Source organism: Aythya fuligula, chromosome 23 (assembly GCF_009819795.1).
Source record: "Aythya fuligula isolate bAytFul2 chromosome 23, bAytFul2.pri, whole genome shotgun sequence".
Classification (NCBI taxonomy): domain Eukaryota; kingdom Metazoa; phylum Chordata; class Aves; order Anseriformes; family Anatidae; genus Aythya; species Aythya fuligula.
In genome coordinates this window covers 5,118,648-5,143,358 of record NC_045581.1, presented here as the reverse complement: position 1 = coordinate 5,143,358, position 24,711 = coordinate 5,118,648, and the positions used below count along the sequence as shown (strand labels likewise).

The window sequence follows — 24,711 nt, the reverse complement described above, 5'->3', positions numbered from 1 at the left end:
CCAAACCCAAGGAAGAACAGAGCTGAACTGGTCGCTGCGTGCCCCAGCCTGGTGCTGCTGGAGGAGGCAGAGGGGCTCCCAAATCACCCGTAGCACCATCACCTGCCCACCTTTGGTGTCTTTAATCAACAGGAGGAGGTTAGGGGAGGTTTGGGACACGTGTAAAGCACAACAGCAGCAGCAGCAGGCACGGCTCCCAGCGCACCCGCAGCAGCTTCACCTTTCCCAGCTCAGCAATTAGCTCTGGCCATCTCCAGACCTGGTGCTTGTTTTTCTTTCGGTAATGGAAACATTTTCACAGCTTATCTACATATCAAAGCCTGGCCCACTCCTCCTCAGCTATAACAGAGGTCACTTGGCAGCCTGGATTAAGGAAATACTTGTCTGTCATGACACTGCCACTGGATTTCTGCGAGCCTCCTGCTCCTCACCCCAGAAAACGGTGTGGGAAAGAAGGCAAGGGAGACGTGAAGCATTGCACCGAAGCAGATTTCTGGGGTTTGAATTCTGGAAAAATTTTTCTCCGGAAAATTATTTCAATGTGTTTTCTCCTCCTCCACTTCCCCCCCCCACCTCTTTTTTTTTTTTTTTCTTTTCTTGCAATGGTTTGAAAAGAATTAGTTTTCTAGGTCATTTTGCATGGAATCAGAACAAGGCTCCGCAGCTGAGCCCACGAAGGAAGGGAAAAGTGTGCGCACACACTCACACAAGGCAGCGCAAGAACCACGCCAGGCGCGAGCTGCCAACTTGCAGGCGGCCAAAAAAGCAGACGGGAAAACCAAACCGGGGACGTTAGCAGGGAGAAACTGGGCCACTGCAGCCCCGGCGGTATCCTATTTCAAAAGACCATGTCTTACCACAGACGCATGTCTCCGAGCTCTGCGTTTCACGGCAGCAGCATGGGGTTGTGTGTTCCCCTCGAAGCATGAACAAAGCTGCCCCGAATGCTAACACAAAAGAGCCAGCTGGGGCAGCGGGGAGGGGACGGGGCAGGCACGGCCTCCGCCAGCCCTCGCCTTGGCACCAGGGAGCTTCTTGAGGAGCGTGGGGATCGCCCGGTGGGTCCTGCATCCCCTGGTGCTGCCTTCATCCCGGGAGGAGGAACCCGGCCATCAGAGGAATAATCCAGCACCCTACCAGTGCCCTGAGCCAAGGTGCTGCAGGCCTGGTTGCCCCAGCTGCTTCTGCTGTGCCTGTCTGCTGGCAGTCCAGGCCTATTTCCCTCGTAAAACCATGTTTTTCCTTTAAAACTGTGCCCCTTGCAGGGGGAGCCCCGGGCGCCTCACCGAGCACGGCCCACACGCGGCAGCGAGCTGGGGGCTGCTGGGGCAGGGCCTTTGGGACAGCCGTCATGCACAGAAGAGCCATGAACATCCTTCTGAACCAAAACAAAATAAACCCAACCATGCAAATGTCTGCTTAAATGATGTTAGCATCCCTGCTCTGCGGGGATGAACGGGCAAAGAGGCCTCATGCTCTCTGTGGGGCTGGGGGCAGGAGGGTGGATGGGGCTGTCCATGGGGCTACGACTTCACAGTGGCCTTAAAACAGCTCAGCTCAATGTGTTTGGGAAGATGGGATGTGTTTGGGCAGGAGGGATGTGTTTGGGAAGATGGGATGTTTGGAAAGGGGAGATGAAGCCCAGGCACAGGGTGAGCACCCAGCCCTGCTGTCAGCCATCCAGAGCTGCCTCCTTGCAGCCAGGAGCCCAGTTTGGGTGCAGAAAAATCAATCCAGCACCCCAAGGAAAGCAGCTCTGTCCTCACTAGATGGCACCAGCAGGCCAGGCAGTGCCTGCAGCCCTGGGGCTGGCTCTAGCCCCCCAGGCGGGGGTCCCAGCCCCCCTGGGGCCAGCCTGGGGCAGCAGCAGGGGGCCGCAGGGGTCCCGGTGGCTCGGGGGGCAGCGGGGGCCCGGCACGGCCCTGCGCCGTCGCGGCGAGTCAGCTGAGAGCCCCGAGCAGGGCAGGGGGCCAGCAGGGATTTGCTTTGCCAAGGGGAGGTTAAGCAGAGCTGGGAGCTGCGTGGGATGCGGGAGGCACCGGCATCCCCGGATGGCTTCGTGTGGCCCCCTGCCCATTTTTCCCCATGGGGTTTTTGGAGGATGAAGGCCACTAGGGTCCCGTTCCTCCATCCTACAGCGGGGCCGCCAGCCTCAGCGGGAGCTCCCCGGGTGCTCTCTGCCCTTTTTCACCCCGTGAGGCTGCTGTGCCCTGCATCAGCCCAGCCTGCATCAGTGCTCGCTGCTCCACCACGGCCAGCAGGCTCGGAGGCAGCACGAGCCGCTCAGACGCATAGGAAGAAAGAGGAAAAAAAAAAAGGAAAAGCAGCAGGGAGAAGATATTTGAATCCCGGCCCATCAGCAGCTGAAACGCTGCTCTTTGGTGAGGCTGCGCTGGAAGGTTTTGTCTCTGGCTGGGATTCAGGGAGCAGCTTTACAACAGCTGGGAAGGGGGCAGGGAGCGGAGGGGGGGCTCCGAGCGCGCCTCGGCTCCAGGTTTTGCTGTGTGTTTTCTGACATATGTGCTGAGCTGAACTCCTGATAAGCCATTCAGCCCGGCAGTAAATCAGCCACCGGCAGCCAAACCTTCTCCGGTTTCTCCTCCCAGAGCCAAGACTTCAGCTCCCAGGAGGGTCTGGGTCTTGGAGAGCCTTTGGGGGGGGGGTCCCCGTGATGCTTGCACCCCCACAGCAGAGCCACCAGGCACCCCAGGGACCTGCCCCATCCCGTGGTAATGCCCATCCCGTGGTGCTGGCTGTAGGAGAGCAGCGGGAGCACCGTGTGGGTACCAGAGAGAGGGCTCGGTGCCCCCCATCTGCCCCCCTCTCGAAGTGCTGATATCGCCCGGGGTGTGATGACAGCCACGGGCACCTCATGGAGGTGCTGGGGGCTCCCTTGGCAGACGAGCCAAGAAGTTTCGGAGATATGTGGCCACACTCAACACCTTTAATTTTACAGTGGGGGTGTGTAATTAGCACAAGCTAATAACCCCCAGGTTTGGGGATCTGATGGGGACGCTTCTGAGCTTCGGCACCAGGGCACAAAGGGAGCCCCAGGCGGGCACTGGGGCGCTGCAGGGTGGGCAGGGTGTGCAAGGAGGGCGTGCAAGGAGGGCATGAGTGCAGGCTGGGCGTGCAGGCAGGCAAGGCGTGCAGACAGGGCACGGAGGCAGGGTGTGAAGGCAAGGCGTGCAGACAGGGCGTGCGAGCAGGGCGTGCAGGCAGGATGTTCCAGCAGGGCGTGCAGGCAGGGTGGCTCGGGGCCGGCGGTTCTGAAAGGCTGCAGGTCGGCTGGAAGCGCAGCAGAGGGGCTGGCGGCTCCGAGCAATGACCTCAGCGCCTCTGCCCCTCCGAACGGCACATGTTGCCTGGTGGGGATTGATTTAACACGTGTGGAGGAGGAAATCACTCTCTCTCACCCTCGTCGTGCTGGGCTGGGTCTCCCAGCTTGGGCCTTGGCCCTCTTTCCTTTCCCAGCTGGTGCAAAACGCAGGCAGGGAAAACGGAATAGGTGGAGGAGTGGAAAAAAGCCTTGTGGGGATGGCTTGGGTTTAACAGAGGGACTCAGCGAGTGTCAGGGCTCCCGTGCCTGGGCACGAGCCCCAAAGCCACTGGAAAATGTGCGGAAAAGGAGGAAAAGGAGAGCAAAGGGCTGTGGGGCTGCTTTGTGCATGAGCACCCAGACTGAGCATGCCAAGGGATGCGAGCAGGGCAAGAACTGGAAACCCCCCCAGCTCGAGCAAGGGCTTTGCTCAGCCTCTCCATGCTGTCATCCCCTGGTCTTATTTCATTTTTTTGGGGGAAAGAGCAATCTGCAGGGCAGCACCCGCTGGGAGGGGGCTGACCGTGGGGCTTGGGGTTGATGGGGAGTGCCCACTGGCTGCGGGATGCTGTGGGATGCTGCGGGATGCTATGGGATGCTATGGGATGCTGTGGGATGCTGTGAGATTCTGTGGGATGCTGTGGGATGTTATGGGATGCTGTAGGATGCTGTGGGATGCTGTGGGATGTTATGGGATGCTGTAGGATGCTGCAGGATGCTGCGGTGCCCCAGTCTCACGGCAGCCTCATCCCCCCCATCCTCCCAACCCCGTGCCGAGCGCGTCCCTTACCGAGGTACTGCCCTTTGCCTTCCCGAAAGGGGGGTCCCAGGGGCCCCTTCACCATGGGCTGCATGTACTTCACTTGTGCGTAGCCCGCCGCTCCTCCTCCTGCCACCGAGCGAAGGCCGACCACCACCAGCAGCAGCAGCAGCACCGCGGCGTCCGGCAGCATCCTGGCCCGCGCCACTCCTGCGGACGAAATGGCAGTGAGGGGGGGACCCGAGCCCGATTTCCACCCCTCACCCCACAAGGATCAGCGGGGAGCGTGCGCCCAAGGCCCTAGGAAGGGTCCTGGGGGAGCGGGGACACCCGAAATTCCCTTTCTGTGCGCCCCTGGAAGCGTTCCCCTTCCCGACATGCAGCAGTTGGGGGATGCAGGATAAACGCACGGATCCTGTGCCATAAGCAGAGCCCTGCCTGCCCAGGCAGCTTCCAGCAGCCCCAAACTGCAAGGTCAGAGCCCAAACCTCACCACGCTCGGGGCTGGCTGCGGTGCTTCGTGCACAGCACCAGGAGCTCGCTCGGAGAGCAAAGGCTGGGTCCGTCCCTTGGCTGGGAAAGCCCCGGGGAGGGCTGCAGCGTTTGGGAGCAGCAGCCTCAGCCTTAAGAGCCTGTTTATTTAAAATAAACACCCTCTGTAAATACACCTTTCCTCTAGCAGCATGTTCTGTGCCAGCCCCATGTGCGGAGCTGCGAACGGATTGATCTGCGGAGAAGGTTTATTTTCAGAAGCTTAAACAACACGTGATGCCAAAGAGCTTGGCTGTTGTATTTTTTTCTTCTCCTCCTCCTCGCAATAATTGACCCGTGGTGGTAATTAATGAGAATTAAGCCCTTCGCCTCTCCCCGACGGGGAGGCAGGGACAGGGCTGCAGCGCGCCGGGATTTGGTCGGAATTTCTTGGATCGCTTTTGCTGAAACAGCAGCGAAAAAAAAAAAAAAGCTGCAGCGTGGAGGGGAAAAATAAATAAATAAGCTGAAATCTAATTAAACCAAATTAAGTAAAGGGAGCCCTGGCGTGGGATTGCTCCCCGTGCTGCAAGCGCTTGGCAGGTTGGTGGAAGCCTCGTGTGCTGCCGGGGCTGGGGGCACGAGCAGGACCCTGCTGAGCGAGCACCTTGTTGGCCTTATTGTTTGTGGGGTTTAGAAGAGGAACGCTTATTTTTATGAAGCATTATTTTACAGGGGTCTGTTTAAGGGGGGAAAAAAATCCCGTTTTTAAGGGACTGCAGCTGTAAAAATATGGTTTCTGCTAAATAAAAGAGGAGAACAAAATCCTGAATCAGCTATTTATTTGTTTTCCTTACCTGGAATGACCCCCGTGCCTCTGGCTCTGACTCCATCCCTTCCCCTCATTTCCTATCTCTCTTTTCTGCCACTTGGGCTTTGCTCAGGCTTGTTCCTCCCCTTGGTTCGGGAGCTTTCATGGGATGCTCCCTGTTGCTCTGAGCAGCCCACACCGCGGGAGCAGCGCCTCGGCACGGCTCAGCCCGAGTGCCACCAGGTGCCACCGGGGCTGTGGCAATGGGGACAATCCCCAGCTGGGTGATTGGGGCAGGAGGAGCTGCGGGTGTTGGGACACCCCATAACCATCAGCAGCACCTGGAGCCAAAGGGAGAAGGGGGATGGGGATGGTGGTCACGGCGATCTGTCTGCTTGGCTCCAGCTGCGGTCTCGCTGTGCGCCGGGTGCTAAATCGAGGCAGCCAGCTCCGTGGCCGAGATAAGTGGCCATGGAGCACCTCCGGATGGGTTTTAGCTTGCCCATGATCTCCATTAATCCAGCCAGGTGGCTTCACCTGTCCTCCCGAGGGGGCTGCGGGGCCGCAGACCTGGCCTGGGACCCCGCAGGTGGCTTAAGGCAGGCACCGGCCGCTGGAGTCCCTGCGATAGGCGGTGCCCCCGGGCAGTGACTTAATAAACTGGCAAAGTCTGGAGTTTGGTCTGATGGATCGAGTGTGCACAGCATGGCTAAGAAGAGGCTCTTTCATGCCTGAGATCTCCGGCGTTAAGTAATTAATCACTCTTAGCAGCCCTGCGATGTGTCCATCCTTGAAGGCACCGCCACGAGCTGGCTGGCTCGCCGGGGGGCCAAAAATCCCACAGGGCCAGCGGTTCGGGACCAAACCATCTGCAGCTGGCAGGGACGGCACGGGGGGCTTGTTTGTCCCACCTGGAGAAGGGGAGATGTGCTGGGGGCTCCACAGGTCTGTGGCACAGCCCCTCCTGCCCCCGAGCACTGCAGGATGGGGACAGCCCAGCAGCCAGCATCCCCTGCCCGTCCCCGCGCCGTACAGTAGTTGGAGCACAACCTCCCCGGCCAGGAAAAACAAGCCCAGCAGGAGCAGATGGGGCCGGAGAGTTTATAAAGGGGGTGCGTTCAGGGGGCTCAGCCAAGCTGTGCTGTCGTCCCCCCCCCCACCAAGGGGCTGGCGGTGGGGAGCGGGCTCCGGAGCAGCGGGTGCGCGGCCAGCCCGGCGCGGAGACCCCTGGCACGGCTTCAGAGCGCGCCGCCGCCGCGCTAGCTGTGCAAGTGTCTGCTCCCCTGGCACCGCGCGAGCAGACGTGTTAAAAACCCCTGGCACGCAATGAAAGCACCGGAGGGGGAAAAAAAAAAAAAAATATCGAAAAAAAAAAAAAAAAAAAAAGTCTCACACTTAGAGCACGAGAAACGAGACAAGAAATGTCACCTTGTTCTCACAGCAGCGCCAGGGCTGGGGGAGCGCAGCCCCCGCCGTGCCAGGAACAGGCTGCGCCTTGTGCTGGCCAAGCAGAGGGCAGGGGCGAGTGGCACGGGGGCCAGATCCGGCAGCGGCGGTGCAATCCCGGCACCTTCTCTGCTTTCATTTCCCGGCCCCATGTCCGAGCCCCCGGCACGGCCCCGCTCGCGGAGAGCTGCAGCCGTGCGCTCCCCTGCGCGCACAGCCCCGGGCTTGTTCGCGCGGCCGCAGCTGATTTACGGCCCCTGCTCTTTCGATGTTAAGGCTGGGGCTGGCAGGCGGGCGCAGCACCCGCTCGCTTCGACGCTAATTATTTTTTAAGTCAATATATGTGATCCACGGGGGATCCGTGACTGCGGTTGAAGGTCAGTAAAGCGGAGAACTTGTTTAAACCCAGCAGTAAAAACGCCATCAACGCTGTCCCCAGTCCAAACCTCTGGCCATGCCAGCCCCGGCCGCGTTCCCGAGCCCCTTACAGCTTTGTCACCACCCTGTCCCCGTCACCATCCCCGTGCCATGCACTGGGAGCACTTGGGGCACGGCATGGGCACCCCGCTGCGAAATGCACGAAGAGAAAGCACCGAGAGTGCAGCCGGTGCGCGTGGGTGGGCTGGAGGCGGCGCGGGCTTGGACGCCGCCGTGTCCCATCGAGCCGCTCCATCCTCCGGTCATTTACAATAAAAAAGGAAAGCAGGGAGGTTTTCCAAGCTCAACACGGGGCTGGACCGACTCCAGCGGGAGGTAGGTGATTAGGTTTGCGCTACACATGCTTTAAAAATAATAATAAAACGAGTCGAAAACGAAAAGTGAGCTATTGAGAGGGGGACCGAGCACGTTATTTCCGCAGGCCGGGCTGCGAAAGCCAAAGGCATCGCACAGCGGCTCGGCCGCGCAGCGCAGGAGCGCGCGGGGAGAGTCTTGGCACGGGCGAGTCCTTAAATGCATGACACCTGATCCGATCCAAAAGCTGCTGTACGCGCCGCACGGATCCAGAGCCTCGCCCGCCCTTCATCAGAGGGAACAAGAAAACATTTTCCTTGTCGAGAAGAAAAAAAAAAAACACCCCACCCCATCTGCACGCAGCTTCCTGACACCCTGGGAGTGCTGCGCCTGGCCCCAACAGCTGGCACAGCACGGCGTGGCACGGCTTGGCACGGCACATTATGGCACGGCACAACGTGGCATGGCTTGGCACAGGATGGCACAGCACGGCACGGCATGGCACGGCACGGTGCATCGCCCAGTGGGCAGCGACTATGTCCATCTGTAGCACTCAGATCCTTGCAGGAGCTGCAGCCAAATTAACCCCCGAGCTTGGGGCTCTGCGCTAATTAACCCCCGCTGTGTTAATAACAACCTCAGGGGCACTCGGGCAGCCGGCACCCGTGGAGCTCGGGACACCCGCGGCCGAGCTGGGGAGCAGGAGGGGAGCGGGGCTGGCGCTGGCACGGCTGCGACGGGAGGAGTTTGAGGGCTGTAGGAACACAACACGAGGCTGTAGGAAGCCAGACTCCGCTCGCTGCGCCGGCCATAAAACAGCTGGTTTGCACACAGCTGCTAAAAAGCTTTCTGCAAACCCCGAGCTGGGTACTTCTCCTTGTCTTGACTCGCCTCCCGACACGCCTGAGCCATGTGCGGCGTGCGGAGAGCGCAGAGTGTGCGGGGAGCACACCCTGCCCCGGCGGCGATGTCCCGGGGGTGCCAGGCTGATTTTTGGGACACGGCGGGGACGCACGTGGTGCACGCTGCTCCAGCACACGCTGCTCGCTGCGCACGCCGCCCGGTGCCCGTGGTTCATCCTGCCTGGAGCCGGGGTGCTGCCGATGGGGTCGGTGCCGCCGCTTGATCCCACAGCCACCGGGTCAGGGATCAGCTAAGGCGGATTAATGCCCCTCGGCGTGTGCGTGCCGTGGCACAGCGAGGCGTGAGCCCGCCGCAGGTCACAGCTCAGGGCTTAATCCCTCACCTCCAGCTGTCAAAACTCCTCCGCTGAGCGCGGCGGAGCCCCGGGCTGATCGCTGCTGACGCGCAGGACGAAGCCATCCCCGGGGAACGGCTCCTCGCACCCCCTGCCTCGGCGGCACCGCAGCGCTTGGAGACCTGGGCAGAGAGCCCCGCATCTGCTCAGGCGTGGACGTGGTCAGCACGGAAAAGCAGGGCCCCAACCTGCAGAAATTTGGTGTTTCTGCTTTTACAAGGCTCTTCACAAACGGCCTTTGTGCGATCGCTGCACGCAGCGGTGGCTGATGTTTCCTGGCCAGCCCAGCCTGGAAGCAGCACCCGCAGCCCCAGGATGGATCCGGGCAGCACACTCGGGGTGTTTGTCAGTGCTGCAGCCCTTCCCCAGGTCTCACCGCACCAGGAGCCCGCTTTTGGGGGCACCAGGAGCTCGCCCAGCGGTGCTCAGCCAACCCCAGCGCCCTGACCTGCTGTAATTAAGCAGTAATTAACAGCAGCATGCTCAGGCTGCTCTGCAGCCGGGCATGGAGCCGCACGCTCTGCTGGAGGCTCAGCCTGGCACAACGCACCCCTGGGTGCTGCAGACGGGGTCTCAGCCCTCACGGGGCTGCTCCAGCCCCCGTGGGACCCGACGGGCACGCTCCCCCGCACCCAGCCCCTCGGAGGGCTCCTGCTCCCCGAGCTTCCCGCTCCCGTCCTCCCCCTCCGAGCTGCAGCCCCACCGAAATACCAGACTGCGCAGCATTAATAGCAGGGTTGCCTGCCAGGTGCATAGTTTGACCAGTCGGATCGCACATGCCAAACCACAGGTATTTTATGAGACGTTTCCTGTTATGAAGACATTTTTGTGGGGATTCTTTTTTTTCCTTCCCCTCTTCTTCCCCTCTCCTCCTCCTCCTCCTCCTTCTCCCGGGGGGATGGTGCCCTTCCCAAAAAAATGAAAGGACGGTGCGGGGTGAGCCAAGCACCGGGGCACGCGGTGAGGTCGGTGATGCCAGCGCGTGGTGTCCCTGCCTCGTGCCATGCAGCACCTGCACGGACAGTGTGGGGTGGTGGCAGCTGCAGCACCCAGCCCTCTGCAAGGCGCTGCAGGGACTGCGCAGGGTCCATGGGGACCAGCACGGCTGTGTCCTCGCAGGTCCCTCGCAGAAGCAGGGTTTCAAACCTTTTGGGTTTGGGAATCGCCAAGCCCAGCGATTCCCATGGCAGGGAATTTGCAGGCAAGAGGCCACGAGCCACAGACATTGAAAATGGCCTCGTGTTGGGGTCACCGGCTTGGTAACGAGCTATGAACCCGGCTGGAGCCTTTGGGTGCGCAGCCTGCGCTGCCCCATCCCACACGGGGACACCTCCAAGGGATCTGCAAAGGCTGGGGAGCCCAGCCCCACCGAGCAGCGTGGGGTCTTCAGGGGCATTTCATTATTTACTGCAAAAATTATTTATTTACAGGTCCTCAGCGCTGGTCCCTGCCCCTCGTGAGTGCGCTGAGGGAGTTAGGGCAGCACCACACCGAAGGCGCACACAGCCCCGTGCAGGATCAGCCCCGTGCCTCTCCAAATCCCCTACACCTGCTGCATCCCGCTGCACCTGCCCGCGCATCCCCGGGGGAGATTTCTGTTCTGTATCCTGATGTGCCAAGGTCTCCAACATTGCCCAGGGTGGGAACCCAAAGCTGCCGGGCTTTTTGGGGCCGGTGGCTGGTGGGAAGAGCCGCGGCCGCTCAGCCGGGCCCTGGCCAAAGCCGCAGCCCAGCCGCGGTGGCTGAGTGCTGGTTGGAGAGAGTGCACCGCGGGGCAAGGCGGCTTGGAGCTCTGCCCTCCTCCTCCAGAGGGCTTTATTCCTCTGTGTGTTTTATAAATCAAAGCAAGCACATTCAGTCTCAGCAGGATGAGCTGTGTCGGTTTCTGGAGTGTCCCAGGAGTGGCACCGAGGCTGCACGTGAGGGTTTGATGCCCAGGGCACAGGAGCAGGGTGCTCAGGGCAGCCCCGCGATGGGGGATGATGGAGAATTATCAGCGTGGCCACGGCCGGGCATCTCCTCCCGTCCTTCCAAGCTGCACCCACGGCAAGCAAAGCGTTGTCCTCTGCACCCCACAACCCATCACCGGGGCAAAATTTGGGGTTGGGGGTGGAGGGGACCAGAGCTGCCCAGCTGCTGCCAAGAGCTGGGGGCATCAGGGCTGCTCCAGGGACAGCAGCTGGGGGCAGAGATGGGGGAGAAGGCAGGCAGGGCACACAGCCCCTCGTTCCTCGCCGCGTTAGGATCTAAGCAGCAAGCGGCTGCTCCGCAGGACGATCCTTGGGAGCGAGTCTGGGAGCTTCTCCTTGCCTGGATCCAAGCACTGTTGGGACAACAACCTCCCCTTATCACCCTCGAGTTCACAAAAACCTCCTCGGTGGCTCTGGTTTGTGGCACAGAGCCGTCAGCCACAGCACCCCCAGCCCAGGATGGATGCGCACTGCCTGTGCCATGGCAGGGATGGAGCTGGGGGCACCGAGAGCCCAGGCTGCTCCTCCTCGTGCCCCGTGGCTCTGGTGGCACTGGTGGGCTCCTCGTGGTCCCGGCACGGTCCTGGCATCCCCACTCGGTTATTTTTCCAGGCTCAGCACCACCGCGCTCCTCGTCCGTGTTCTGGTGCTCTCCTGGCCGCCCAGATATGACAGCAAATTTGTGAGCTGCCGTGAAAACCGATTCTCGGGTGTGAAATGCCAAAGTACATAATCCTCCCAGCTCTCTGACAGCGAGGCTGGCTGCCTGGGATGGGAAACTGCGTTTCAGTGTTGATCCTAACAGTCCTTTTATTTTAATGTCACGGGTCTGAAATCCCGGCTCCCTGCTTTTGCTGGGCCCTTTGATCCCCGTTTCCTCTCGTGCCGTGCTGCTACAGGTGCTGGGGACCCGATGGCACCCAAAAAAACCTGGGGCAGTGCCACCACTGTCGGGGCCACCGACCCCACCTGGGGTTTGGGGGTGCAGCGGGGTCGCCCCGTGCCCGGGGAGCTGCGGTGCCACCCATGGGGTGTCCCTTGGGGACCGAGTCCCCGGTGCCACTGCTGCTGTGCTGCTTCTGGGGTGAGCACGGGGAAAATCTTGTTTGTGCTCCTCTAATATCTGCCTTCTGTTTTGCATTTGCCGTTTCTTCAAAGATACGGTGCGGCCTCTGCCAAGATTCCTGAGGAGATATCCTCAGCAATGCAGACCACGCTCCCCACCAAATTCAAAGAAAACAAATGTCAGGCCAAGGATTGATATGAAATAGTTTAAAAATGAGAAAAAGCTGCCTCAGAGCTAGGTTTACATTAAAATAAATTTCAGGACTGGGAGCCTCGGCGGCGTTTGCTGCTCGGCAGCGGGGCGGAGGGCGGGGGGCGGCGGGGAGGGATTGGGTTACCTGCCAGGGAGGTGCCGCGGCCCTGCCCGGCCCCACCAGTAGCCACCGTCCCCAGGGTCCCCATCCCACAGCCCCACAGCCCCATTTCACCTCTGGGGGCACCGCACCCACCCTTTTCCCCCTGCACCCATCCTCTCCCCGCACGCAGCACCCAGCAAATCCCCCTAGTGGGGTGCTCGGGAGCCCCATTTGTCATCGCCCACCCTGTGCCCGGGGTCTCAGGTGTGGTGGCAGCGGGGTTGGGGACATGGTGTGGGTTGTGGGGATGGTGCTGGGGGGGACGGGAGGTTCTGGGGGGGGACAGGAGGTGTTGGAGGGGACAGGAGGTGCTGGGGGGGACGGGAGGAGCGGAGGCTGCGCCCCTCCACACCACGGGGCCCCTCGCCTGGTCCTGCCCTGGCTTTGCCCTATAAGAATGACTGACAAGCCCAGCCTTGGCTCGGGGATTTCACGGGTTTAAAGCATGTGACTTTTCCGCGTTCTGTCAATTAACTCATTAAAAATTAAAAAAAAAATATCCGGCTCCCTCCGGCCGGACCCAAACACCCCCCTCTTCCCCTGCCGCCCCAGCTCGAGCCCTTGGCACCCCGCGCCCCCAGCACCCTGGGGCACCCCCTCCCCACCATCCCCATCCCCTGATGCACTCAGGTGCTCGAAGCCCCTCTGCTGAGCCCCGTGCCTTGCTCCGTGCCCCTACACGGGGCTCAGCACCAAAACGCCCGCCCCGGTTTCCCCTCTTGCCCCCTTCCAGTCTGCGCCGGCCGCACTTCAAACGCGCTCACGCCCCGGCGAGGGGATCGGGTGCGCGGCGCTCAGACATTAGCTTAGTTTATGTTCTTTAATTTAATTTAATTTATGTCAGCCGATGTGAGATCCCAGAAAGCCCGAGGTGTTCAGTGGAAACTCTGACAAGCCGCTACCAGAAACCACGCTCCCGCCGCCCGGCCAGCGTTGGCTGCGGCGCTCCCGGCTTGTATTTCAGATTTTCCCCGTAATGACCATTTCGGCGGGGGGTGGAGGCGATCTGGATCCTTTACCCAGCTCAGGAGAGCTGGATGCAGCACCCCACGAGCCTGCAGCACCGGAGGAAGCAGCCCCCGGGGGTCCCCAGGGGCTCAGCTCCGTGCCGGGGGGGACGCGGCCCCGCAGCACGTGCACAGGGACGGAAGCGGGCTGTGCTAAAACCAGGCCGATCCTTCCCAGAACCCCGTTTTGGAAAAAATTCCTCCGGCTCTGTCACAAGATGTTTCAACACCACTGAATCAGCTGTTTTGATTTTTCGATTTGAAATTTTTTTTCCCTTTTTTTTTTTTTTTTTTTTTTTTAAGTAGTTCCCACATTTCTTTTGTCTCCGAGCTGAAAGCCTCGCAGGGAATTCCAACCCCTCCGCTCCTCTGGAGATGGCTCCAAACCTCCCGGCCCCCCTCTGAACCCCCTGGCAGAGGCGGCCGAGCCCCGTGCCCGCCGTCCTCACCCTGCTCCCGGGGAGCACAGAGGGGAATGAGGGACCTCAGGGGTCACCCAGGACCCCGAGGTGCAGGGGAGATCTCGATGCCCCCAGCCCCGACCCGTGGCAGCCTTGCAGCTCCACCGCTGGGACAGGGCTTGTCTGTCTGTCTGTCTGCCTGCCTGCCTGCCCCATCTCTATTTGTTATAAACAAAGAGCTTCAAACCCCGAGTAACGCTAATCTGCAGCTAGCCGAAGCCACAATCTCATTACCGGGCTCCTAATTTCCAGTGCAATCCAATATCTGGTCTAATCTGCTTTAAAGGCTTCCAGACCCCGAAGCCTCCCTCTGCCCGCGCCTGGCTGGACCGGAGGGGGGAGCAGAGCCCACCCCGGCCCTTCCCCTGTTATTTCTCCTTCTCCTAGGCTTTGCCACCAGCTGAGCTGTCCCAAATACACGGCAGGTCCCAAATACATCGGGGTGGCCACACTGATGATGATGGGAACGACCACCCCGGGGGGGAAAAAACCCTTCTGGACCCCCCTTGGGGAAGGTGGCCCGTAGGAGCAGTGGATGCAGCATCAGAACTGCTGCAAAGCCGGCGACCTGGGTGATTTTAAAGGTTTGGTAGTGTCAGAGCCAGCCCCGTGTCCCGCCAAGGTGAGGGGTTCTTGACTCGGGCAGGCTTTATTACCGCTGACCCCTTGCCAAGCCAAATGACGGACCCGGAGCTCAAGCACCAGCAGCGAAGAAGACGCTGAATGTTTGCGTGGTGGGACTTGTTTATTTCTGTAAGCGCCGCCAGCCCTCAGACAGACAAAAAAAACAGGGCTGGCTTCGTTTCCCAGTGCCCTTTTGCTCCCCGGCTCCTCCCGACCCGCAGCGACCCCACTGCGAGCCCCCCTTGTGCTCCCAGCAGGAGGAGAAGCCAAAACCCGCCGGGCATCGCGGCCCCCGCAGACACCCAAATCCTCACCTCTTTCCCACGTGTCCGCGTCCCGCTTTTGACCACAGCCAACAAAACCCCGCCGGAGCGATCTTTTTAAGGGCAGATTTTGCATGAAAAAGCAAAAAGGCTCGCGGCGGCGCTGGGCCCTGCCCCGTGGCACGAGGGCCTGGGACTGCTCTGCCCCTTGGCCCCCGTCCTGGCAGCGCCACGGGGAGGAATCGGGGGGCGCCGCGGCGGGTGCGGAGCCGGGGCCGAGGGACGCGTTTATTACAAAACCTTTTGTTTGGGCTTCAAGCTGGAAAAACATTCGGCTCCTATTTTCCATGCACGGCTCCCCTCCGGGCTGCGGCATGCGGGAGCCTCCCTCTGCCCACGCTCAGCACCCGCTTCCCAAGCCCCGCGGCGGCTCCGAGCCAGCGCCGGTGCCCGGGCAGCATCCAGCCTCCTCACTGGGGCGGCCGTTTGTTCCCATTACAAACCAGTTTGGCAGCAAGATGGGACCGCACTGCAGGGTTTGAGGCCGGGGGCTCCAGCCTCGCTGTCCCCACGCTCCCGCCCTGCACAAGGAGAGAGCTGAGGCCATGCGAGGATGCTCGCCGTTGGCACGGCGCACCGGGACTCTCCATTCACGCCGTCCCCACGGGTCCAGGGATGCCGAATGGGCTGTGGAGGCGGCCGGGCACCGTGCCTGCCCGGGGGCTGACCTTGGACCAGGAGCTTTGCAAGGCTCGGAAATCACACGGGAGCCCGGAGCGGGGCACAGCCGTCACCAGACGCTCTGTCCCGAGGGCGGGCAGCGCATGAATCCCGGCCTCTGTTGCTCAATTGTGCCGTGCAAAAGCCCAGGCACGCAGGGGTTCCCGCAAGCTCCCAGGAAAACCACCATGCACGGATTCCGAGCACTGCCAGGAATCCCAAAATGACCCTGAAATGCAGAAAAAATGCCCAGGTGCCGGGCAGAACCGGCACGCACGTGGCTCATCCCCATGCACGGGGCACAAATGGCAAAAAATCACCCCTCAGGAGAAGCCCCGGGCATTTTCCTCTTTCTGCCTTCGAGGAAATGGGAAATGTTTGAGCCCCGGGCTCGAGCGTGCCGCGCTCTGGAGAGCTCCGGGTTTCTGCTGTGGCTGCTGCGCTGCTGTGCTTCGCCCAGGATTTATGGGCATGTGGCAATGAGACATGGGGAAAAAATTAAATCAACCTATTCATCCTATTTTTCTAGAGGACAATTATAAAAAAAAAAAGGAAGGGAAAAAAAAAAAAAAAAAGAAGAGAAACCCTTCGATTTTTAACCCAAAAGCTGTTGTGTGGGGAGCAGCACGGGGAAAGGCTCCTGCTGCACCGGGGGCTGGGTGATGCCCACAGCTTCCTGAGCTCAGCACCATCGTGCCCCAAATCTCTGCACCCAGAGGCTGGCGGGATCACAACGGGGTCGGGCAGCTCCAGCTTTGCTGCTGATGGAGAAATAACTGGAATTAGCACGGCTTGCCTGAAATGGCAGGGGAGCCTGGAGGGGGTGTGGGGCTGCCGCGGTGCTGAACAGGCTCGGCTGTGCCTTGGCACCCTGCAAACCTCCTGGTTTCCCAAAGGGAGCAACCCACAGCACAAGGCCAGCCTCCCGTGCCCTCAAATGATCCCTTCCAGGCCAGAGCTTTGGGGAAAATCCAAGGCACGGGACGCTCCTGCAGGTGGAGAGCCCCTGGGTAGCACCCGGTGCCCGCTCCCGAAGCATCGTCCTGGCTGGGGACGGGGACAGCCAGCCCCAGAACCAGCTGGGGACATCCCAGTGGCAGGCTGGTGATGCAGGGGATGCCTCCAAGCCGACCGAGGCAGCTTTTCCCAGTGCTTCCCAGCATCACGGAGGGAAGCATGGAGCTGGTGCGGGTGCGGGAGGGACGGAGGCAGCAGCCGGGGCCAGCCCCTGCCTCCACACCCAGACCCGGGGCTGCTGCTGCTGCGAACAGCCCGGCCACGAGAGCCTTGGCGGGGCTGCGAGGCTATTTCGGGAACTTTCAGCACCACCCAGAGAGGTGTCCGATGCTTTTATTTATAAACCCGCTGGCTCCTGCCCAGCTACAAGCAGCTCTCATGCAGGAAAAAGCCCGGCGGAGCCAAGACAAACAGAGCCAGCAGCATCCCTGCGCGGCAGGAGGCGATGCCGGCCGGGCCAAGGATGCTCCAGCCCAAACACCCGGCCCTGGGGGCCCCGAGAAATCAGCTCGGAGGTGCCCGTGCCCAGCTCGGGGTGCTGCAGGACCAGTCCCCATCCACACCCCAAACAGCGGTGCCGTGGCTCCAGCGCTCCCCACGCACGTCACCGATGGAAAGGCACGCGGTCAAGACGCAAACCCTGCGGGTCCTGCCGAGATCCCGAGCTCAGGGGGGTGGAGGTGAGGGCCCAGCCTTATCCAGGAGGGGCAAAGGGGCTGCCCGGGGCACCCCAGCACCAGCTCGGACCCCTGGCAGCGCGGCCACAATCGGGTTATTGTCAGCGTGCCGCCCGGGACACGAGTGTGCCGGGGAATTAAGCAAACCCCGCATTTTCCGCTTGCTGCTCTGGCTTTCCCAACCCCGGCTAATCCCCCAAGCTGCCCCGTCAGCACAGCCCCGTTTGCAAGACGGGGATGCTGGCTGCTGCCTTCTCCCCCTGGCGTAGTAGCAGAGGTGCTCGGGGGCACCGGTGCCTGCGGCGGGGCCCCAGGTGGGCGCAGCGAGCGAAGGCACCGGCGGGGACTCGGCTCACCGGGTCCTTTTGCTGGGTGGTTCTTGGAATAACAAAGTGCATCATCCAAAATAGCGAAACCACAAAAGATGGATCAGCTTGCAGCCCAGTGCACAAAAGCCCCTTCCTTGTCTGGAGGCCCCCCCAGTCTCCTGGAGAAAACTCGGTTTAAGCAGCAAAGCGGCACAGCCCGGTGCGCTGATGCTGACCCAGCAAAGAGGGGAGCGAGCAGGGCTCAGCACCCTCCTTGGGCTGGCAAAACCCGCAGCCCACTTTGGCAAGTGCCAACACTTCCACAGGCAGCTGGGGGGGACGATGGAGTGGCTGGGGGGGACACGAGGCTGTCCTGATGTGGCCCTGCGGGAAGGGAAGGGAAGGGAAGGGAAGGGAAGGAAAGGGAAGGGAAGGGAAGGGAAGGGAAGGGAAGGGAAGGGAAGGGAAGGGAAGGGAAGGGAAGGGAAGGGAAGGGAAGGGAAGGGAAGGGAAGGGAAGGGAAGGGAAGGGAAGGGAAGGGAAGGGAAGGGAAGGGAAGGGAAGGGAAGGGAAGGGAAGGGAAGGGAAGGGAAGGGAAGGGAAGGGAAGGGGTGTGGATGGGATGGAGCCTGTTGGGCTCAGAGGGATGCAGCTGTCCCGGCAGCAGGATGCGGGCATGCAGCCACCCGGCTGGGCCAGCTAGCCCCGCTGTATTGCAGCCCCCCCAGATTTCAAATTTATCCCACATTAGCAGCAAATATTTAGAAGGAAAGGGCAGCCCCAGCTCCGGCAGGGCTCAGGCAGGAGCAGGGAAGAGCCAGCCGCGTACGCCCCTCCATCACGGTGAAATACGAGGCTTGACACCTGCTAAACCCTCTAATCCTCCTCTTATCCACCACAATCAGCTCTTTAAGGCAGGCCTGGCGCACGTCAGCCAGGTGAGAGGGGAAGATGTGCGAGCCAGAGCTCCCAGCGCGGCTCCGGGCTCCTGCCGGGGATGCTGGCAAGAGCGGGGCAGCAGCCAGGGTAACGGGGTTTGGGCTCTGCTTCCCACCAGGATCCGACCCCAGGGAGCAAAACCCCAGCAGTGCTGAGCCCTGGGGGGGCTCACAAGATCTGAGCTGCATCCAGCGACGAGACGGGTGCGGATTTATTTCTCCCGCGGCGCTTCCCTTGCCGCTGGCTCTCCAGCACCAAGAGCCCCTCGTTTCACTACTCCAGCCCCAAAACCCACTTGAATGCTTTACAAGCTGCCACCTGAGCAAATCCACTTCATTTTCACCCCAGGATCAGCGCCCAGCAGCCAGGGCACTCAGCGGACCGTTTACCAGGACCTTTCCCAGCCCAGCAGCAAGCCGGCAGCAGCTGCCCTCGCGCCTGGCACTCACCCATGGGGTGGCCTCGCTGGCATTTCCCTGACCTTTGGGGACAAGCAGCCCGCTCCTCCCACGGCCCTGCAAATGCCAGACAGGAGGAGACGGCCGCCAGCTTCCCCCCAGACCCCAGGAAGGGACGGTCACAGAGGGCAAAGCCGCCCCCGCCGAGGGGATGCGACCGCCGGGCAAAATGACAAAATCTGGATGTGTCAGGGGGGAAAAAATGAAAAAAATCTGTGGTTTTGAGAGCTGGCAGCTGTGCCCTTTTCCTGCTCAGCGCCACCCGCTTGCGTGGGCACGGCTGGCTGCGGGATGGTCCCAGCATCACCCCTGCTCCCCGGGGGATGCTCGGGCACGGGGGGGGCCGGGGGCTCGCACCCGGGGAAGCCCCCGCCCCGTCCGTGCACCGTGGGGAATTCGTGTCTGCCCGGCAGCACTCGGTGCATTCCTGCCGTAAGCACCGCGGATTTGCTGTGCTTTATGAAAAACGAGAAGAATGTTTCGAATGAAATTAATTCTGAGGAGCCCAGCATTTCATAAAAGCGCTGCCTGGGCACGGTTTGGCACGGGCCCACGCTTATACGCTGCACTGGCCTTCCCCCGGGGGGAGGAAAATACCCAGCTAAAATAAAATAATTACAAACTCATTGCAGAGCTCCGCTTCTAAGTGCTTGGAGGGGCTCTGGGGTCTCATCCGAGCTCATAGCTTGCATTCAGCACTAACATCACACATGGTCTTGGAGAAACAACGATGAGGAGGCTTAATGGCAACAGGCACGGGGGGATGCATTGAGCAGCGCTGAGCGCACCCGGCCAGAGCAGTGGAGCTGGCTGGCACGGCGTTTGGCACGGCCAGGGGCTTGGTTGTGGTGCAGAGGTTTCTGCGAAGGCTTCAGGAAGGAAGGAGCAGGGTGCGGGACCCCGGCGAGGTGCTCCCGGTGCTCAGCACAGCCCCGCCTTGGCAGGGGAAACGGTCATGAAAAAAGCAAAAAAGCCTCCCCCCAGCTTCCTTTGGATGCAGACGGGATGTGATGCAAAGATGCCTGCTTCTCCCTTTCATCTTTACTTTACCTCATAAATAATCAAAACCATGAAGTCCCCAAATCACTCTGCGCCACCTCTGTCAGGGGATGCTCGGTGCGGCACGGCCCCTGCGCGTTGCCACCCTGACCCTGCCACTTGGGTGATGCAAAGCCCTATTCCTCTCCGTCCACAAAGCCAAAACTCCCCCAGCATGCTGCCCAGAGCTCTGTGGGCCCGTGGCCATCGTGGGGTCCCAGGACCCCGGTGCCCTCCCTGCCCCCGAGGTGCCCGTGCCCGCTCCGAGCAGGGCCGTGGTCGGCTCCTGCGCCCGGGCTGGCGCACAGGGCGGTGAGGTTTCGGGGTGAGGTTATCAGTGAGACCCCGCTGGGGCCCAAAGGGTCTGGAATTAACGGCAAAGGGAAGACAAAGCTATCGCTGCTGTAATCCTAACCCAAATCTGCAGGGATCTGACCCGTGGCTTTCGAGTGCCAGACTGGCACTATCAGGAAATACGAAGAAACAGCAATAAAAGTAGGCTTGTTTCCCTACGCCGGCTGGCTGGCTTACAGAGCACTGCAACAGCTGAATAATACCTTTCTGAAGTCATTGACAATGCATGTTTGAGGCTGAAAATATGCTTATCTGGCAAAAGCCCACATACTTAACCTCGGTGGGTACCGGCGGCTCAGCCTGTGGCTGTGGGAGCAGGGCACGGAGGAACCCAGCGGCTCTTGCACGGCACAAAAAGGGGACGGGAGAGCTCGCTGGGAGCTGCTGACACCGAGCCACTTAAACGTTAGCAGGATGCAAGGGTGATAAGTGGCCGATGTTGAAATTAAAGCTAGGAGGAATGCAGAGGAAGCCCTGCAGCTCCCCGCCGTGCCAAACCTCCCCTCGCCTTATCGGCGCTCCCCTAAAACGGTGGCTGTGTGGTCCTGACACAAAATCTGCTCCCCGTGGCGAGGTGCAGCTCCCCCACGACACCCGAATGCTCCCACCCTGGGGCTCCCCCTGCGCCCGTGCTCTCACCCCGAGGAGCCGAGCCTGGAGCAGAGCCAACGTCTCGAAAGCAAAGAACAAACAAAAAAAATAAATAAATAAAAAAAACGCAGCCGGGGCTTCCAAGCGCCGTGGTGAAACCACACGATTTTGATGGGAAGCCATAAATCAGTCCCAGGCTCTCTCAGCCTCCGGTAACTTCTTAAAACAAACCTGGGCTGAATTGTAGGACTTGTAAGGAAATGGGGAAGCAGGTGAAGCGGCCGCAGGCGTCAGGCACCGCAGCAAGCCTCGTGCGCAGAGCTGCCCCCGCTGCCCCAACGCCGGCTGTCCTTACAGACAGGGCAGCCTCCACCTCCTGCAGCTCGTGCCCCCTTGCCCAGCAGCACCCCGAGCGGCACGGAGACCCGTGGGTGCACAAAGAATGCAGGCAGAAACATCGTTTTTCCTTCCAGAAAAGAAATCCCCCCCCTCCTAAACCCAAAGAGGCAGGCACCTGCCCTGCCCGCGGTTTGGGCACGGGGACGTGGCAGAGAAAGGGCTGAATTCCCCCACGGCTGCGGAGAGCCGGGCGCTGCGAGCACAAGGTGGTCTGGCTGCAGGGGCTTAGGTTTCAGAGCAAAACAAAGAGGAGGCTCTGATTTGGCTAATGTGCCCCAGAAGAAAGGCTGTATCCTTGTTTGCTCCCACTGCTGCATTGTCTGCGGATAAAGATGGGGACAGATCTCGTCTCGATACCAGCAGTATCATCTCATTCATCTGGACGGGGCTCTTTACAAGACCCCTTCTTTACAATTTAGATCCCTGGGAACTTGGAAGGCAGCAGTGAAACAAAACCCTCTGCAAGAACAATAACGAGGCTCTCAGCAATGGCCAGGGAGATCGGCATGGGAGGAACAGAGAGCGGCGAGATCCCAGCGACCGGGGCTTTCTGCGCTCCTCGGGCTTGGAGACGCTTTGCAGAACTCTGCCGGTTTTGGGGGGGATCCCCGGGGCCACATCCTGCCCGGGGAAGGTTTGCTGGGGGCTGAGAGTGCTGAACCTCGATGCTGAGGACTCGGGTCTTTGGTGCGAAATATCCAAGCTGGGAAAAACCCGGCCTCCGCCTCTCACTGCCCGCACAGAGCCGCAGGTGGACGTGGAGAGGATTTTCCTCCTCCCCAGTCATTTCTTGCCAAGCCCTGTCCTGGAGAGAGGCGCCCCAGAGAGCCTGTAAGGACAAACATCTCCAGATGGGACAGAGGGACAGGCTCAGCCCCAGGGAAGGGAGACGAGAGCTGCTGCAGGGCAGCCGGGGATCTTGGCTGCAGCTCCTGCCTGCGATCCGCAGCTCTGCCGCCTGAACTCGGATGACACCGGGGCCACAGGAGGCCAGAGCTGCTCTGCAGATGGGTTGAGGGTACAGGAGAGAACCCCACGCAGCTGCTTTTGGGCTCCTTTTTATTCCCTCGTCCCTCTTCTAACAACCCCCGGCTCCTGCCTGCGGCGCTCGGGAGCAGGTCCCCAGGGGGGGGAGCAGGATCTGGCCATGGGAGGGGGCCGAGGGGGGTCTGGAGGGATTGAGGAGGGTTTGGGGCAGGAGGTGGGCACGGTGAAGGGTCAGGATCCTGCAGCATCTCCTGAGGAGCCACAGGATGCACACAGGGACTGGGGCTGTGCAGCACAGCATCCCCGTGGCCACCCGAGCTGGCCTCTGCTGCCTGCAGCGGCCCCGAGCAGGCGTTTGGGTGCTGCACTGAAACCTGGCTGGGCGAAAAGGCCCCCCCTTGGCTGTGGGGTTTCATCTCACCGCTTTGTAGGCGATGCTCGGGGTCGCACAGAGACCAGGCAGCACCGGGAAGGAGGCCAGGCACACCGGGATGGGACTCGGGAGCGACTCCGGTGACGAGGGGAAAAGGGAAAGCGGCTCCTGGTGTCCAGCAGCCCCCGAGCTGTCCCGTGGGGCCAGTGGCACTGGGCTGAGCCCAGCAGGAGGGAGGAGAGATGGAGGCATGGGGTGATGGCCCTGGCACCGCCCGCAGCCCCAGGGGGCTCCGGTCCCACAGGATTTCTGCAGGATGTGGCCAAGGGGCTGCCAGCAGCACCCAGCCCTCTCCCCAAAACACCCAGGGGAGAGAAACCACAGAATGGCAGGGAGCCCTCGGGTGCGAGTCAGTGCCCCCTGAATTAATTGGCCTCTGTAATTAGCTGGTGAGTGAGCACACAGGGCACCGGGCAGGCTGCGGGGAGCCCCAGGGTCTGCACCTCTCCAAAGGGAAGAGCTCGGGGGGAGCACCTGGGGGGAACCGAGTGAAATTTGGCGTCTCTTCGTCCCTCCCCCCGCCGAGCTCCTCGGTTTTGTTGTCACAGACGTTTTCTTTAGCGCAAGGCAATGGAAACTCTGCCGCTTCCCGAGCTGCGGACAAGTTGAAATATGAGAGAATGACAGAGGGGGTGTGTGAGAAAGGGGAAGGGAAGGGCCCTGCACGCCCCTTCCACCGGGGTTAATGCGTTTCGCAGGTGGCCTTGCCCCAACGTGCTGTCACTGCCACGCTGCCCCCCCTGCACGGCTCGCGGGGAGCCCGGCTGCAGCACGGGCACCAGGGGGGGTGTGGGGGCTCAGCCGAGGTGGTTTTTATCACCCCAAGATCCCAAGAGGAGTCGGAGCATTAAAAGCAGGCGTCGTTATCTCACCCCTCGCAGGAATCTCTGCGCCCCCCGCGAGCAGCCGAGCGCGCGGATGCACCACGCGGCGCCCGCGTCCCGTGATGGATCAGCTCTGAAAACAACACCCTGCTAATCTTCCTCCCCGGCAGCCATAAAACTGTCTTCCCGGTTCCTTCAGGGAGGATTTACAGCAGCTTGAAGCAGCCCAGAAGCGCTGCGTGGAGCGGCTGCTGGAGGCAACAGCACCCCGCGGGCACCGGCCCCGCACCTGGGGCGCATCCTGGCAGCGGGGCCGTGCCCGAGAGGCTTTTTCCCCGATTTCCTCCCAAACCGACGCTCCCCAGCATGGACTTGGCAGCTCCTCTGGAGCATGCCAACACCCCCAGGGACACGCCTGACCCCAAGACACTTTCGCCATCGGTACCAGCCCAGCTGCACCCCCCCCAAAGGGCCCAGGAGGGGAAGGGATTTCTCAACGCCGAGCCGAGCGCAGCGGGTGCGGAGCAGCCCCGGGGCGGGCAGCATGCTCACGCCAGGCTGCTGAATTGTTGCTGCGGCTCCTGCGAGGCAGGGGGGGCTCACCCTTTGCTGGCCAACGCTGAGCTCATGCCCCACGGAAGCACCCGCTGCCTTGCAGCAGCTGGACCCCCGTGGGGCTGGGGGGCTGTGTGCGCGCCCCCCGGCACAGCCCCACAGCCCCCCAGGTGTTGAGACACTTACAGCACCGGGACGTCGGGGCGAGACGGCCGCTGTAGTGCTCCCCCCACCCCGGTATCCAAATGGGAAACCAAAAACCCGACACAACGCGAGCCGTGCTGAGCCCCTGCCAAGAGCCCCGGACAGAAATATCCTTGATTTCACCAAGGTGTGAATAACTTTTGACACTTCTAGGGCTTATTGCCGTAAAAATCCCCCGGCAGTCCCCATTCACACCCCGCGCGACGGCGTTTCGTATGAATGGAACATCTGAATCAGGGCGAGGGGTTTAAACGCTTCCCCGTACAAAGCCAAGCTGCCTCCCCTGCCTCCGCCGCCGCAGCCGGGCTCTGCGCAGCCTGAAACAAAGGGCATGGCAGGAAACGAGCGCAAGGCTGGGTCACCAAACTGCTGCTCGGCGCTGGCATCCCACGGGGATCCTTCCAGCAGGACAGAGCTGGGCGCCTCCGAGCACCTCTTGCACTCCTAACCCCGCGCCCTGGCTCCGGCGCCGCGCGCTTCCCAAGCTCCTGACAGCTTGGGTTCAGAGCTCGGGGTGCCCTTCAAGCCACAGCTCAGCACCCCGGCACGCAGGCTGGAACGAGCTGAGGAAGAAAACTTCTTGCTTTTCATTCCTCTGCCCCGGCGTGTTAGGAAATCCACGCCCTGCTGTGCGGCAGCCCCGCGCGGCCGAGCTCTGGTGAGG

At 61.3% G+C, this 24,711-nt stretch overlaps 1 protein-coding gene across 2 annotated transcripts in view; it reads right to left on the bottom strand.

Annotated features, from left to right (window-relative positions):
* COL8A2 (collagen type VIII alpha 2 chain) overlaps positions 1-24,711 on the bottom strand; it is a 29,225-nt gene that overhangs the window by 3,216 nt on the left and 1,298 nt on the right. Inside the window, exons 1-2 of one of the 2 annotated variants that reach the window (XM_032202159.1) lie at positions 14,595-14,639; positions 4,110-4,289 (exon numbers count right to left, since the gene is read on the bottom strand). In XM_032202159.1, the coding sequence (XP_032058050.1) occupies positions 4,110-4,272 (163 nt within the window). In that variant the 5' untranslated portion in view covers positions 4,273-4,289; positions 14,595-14,639. Of the gene's footprint in view, positions 1-4,109; positions 4,290-14,594; positions 14,640-24,711 lie in introns of those variants that run through there. The other variant, XM_032202160.1, reaches the window with a different exon arrangement.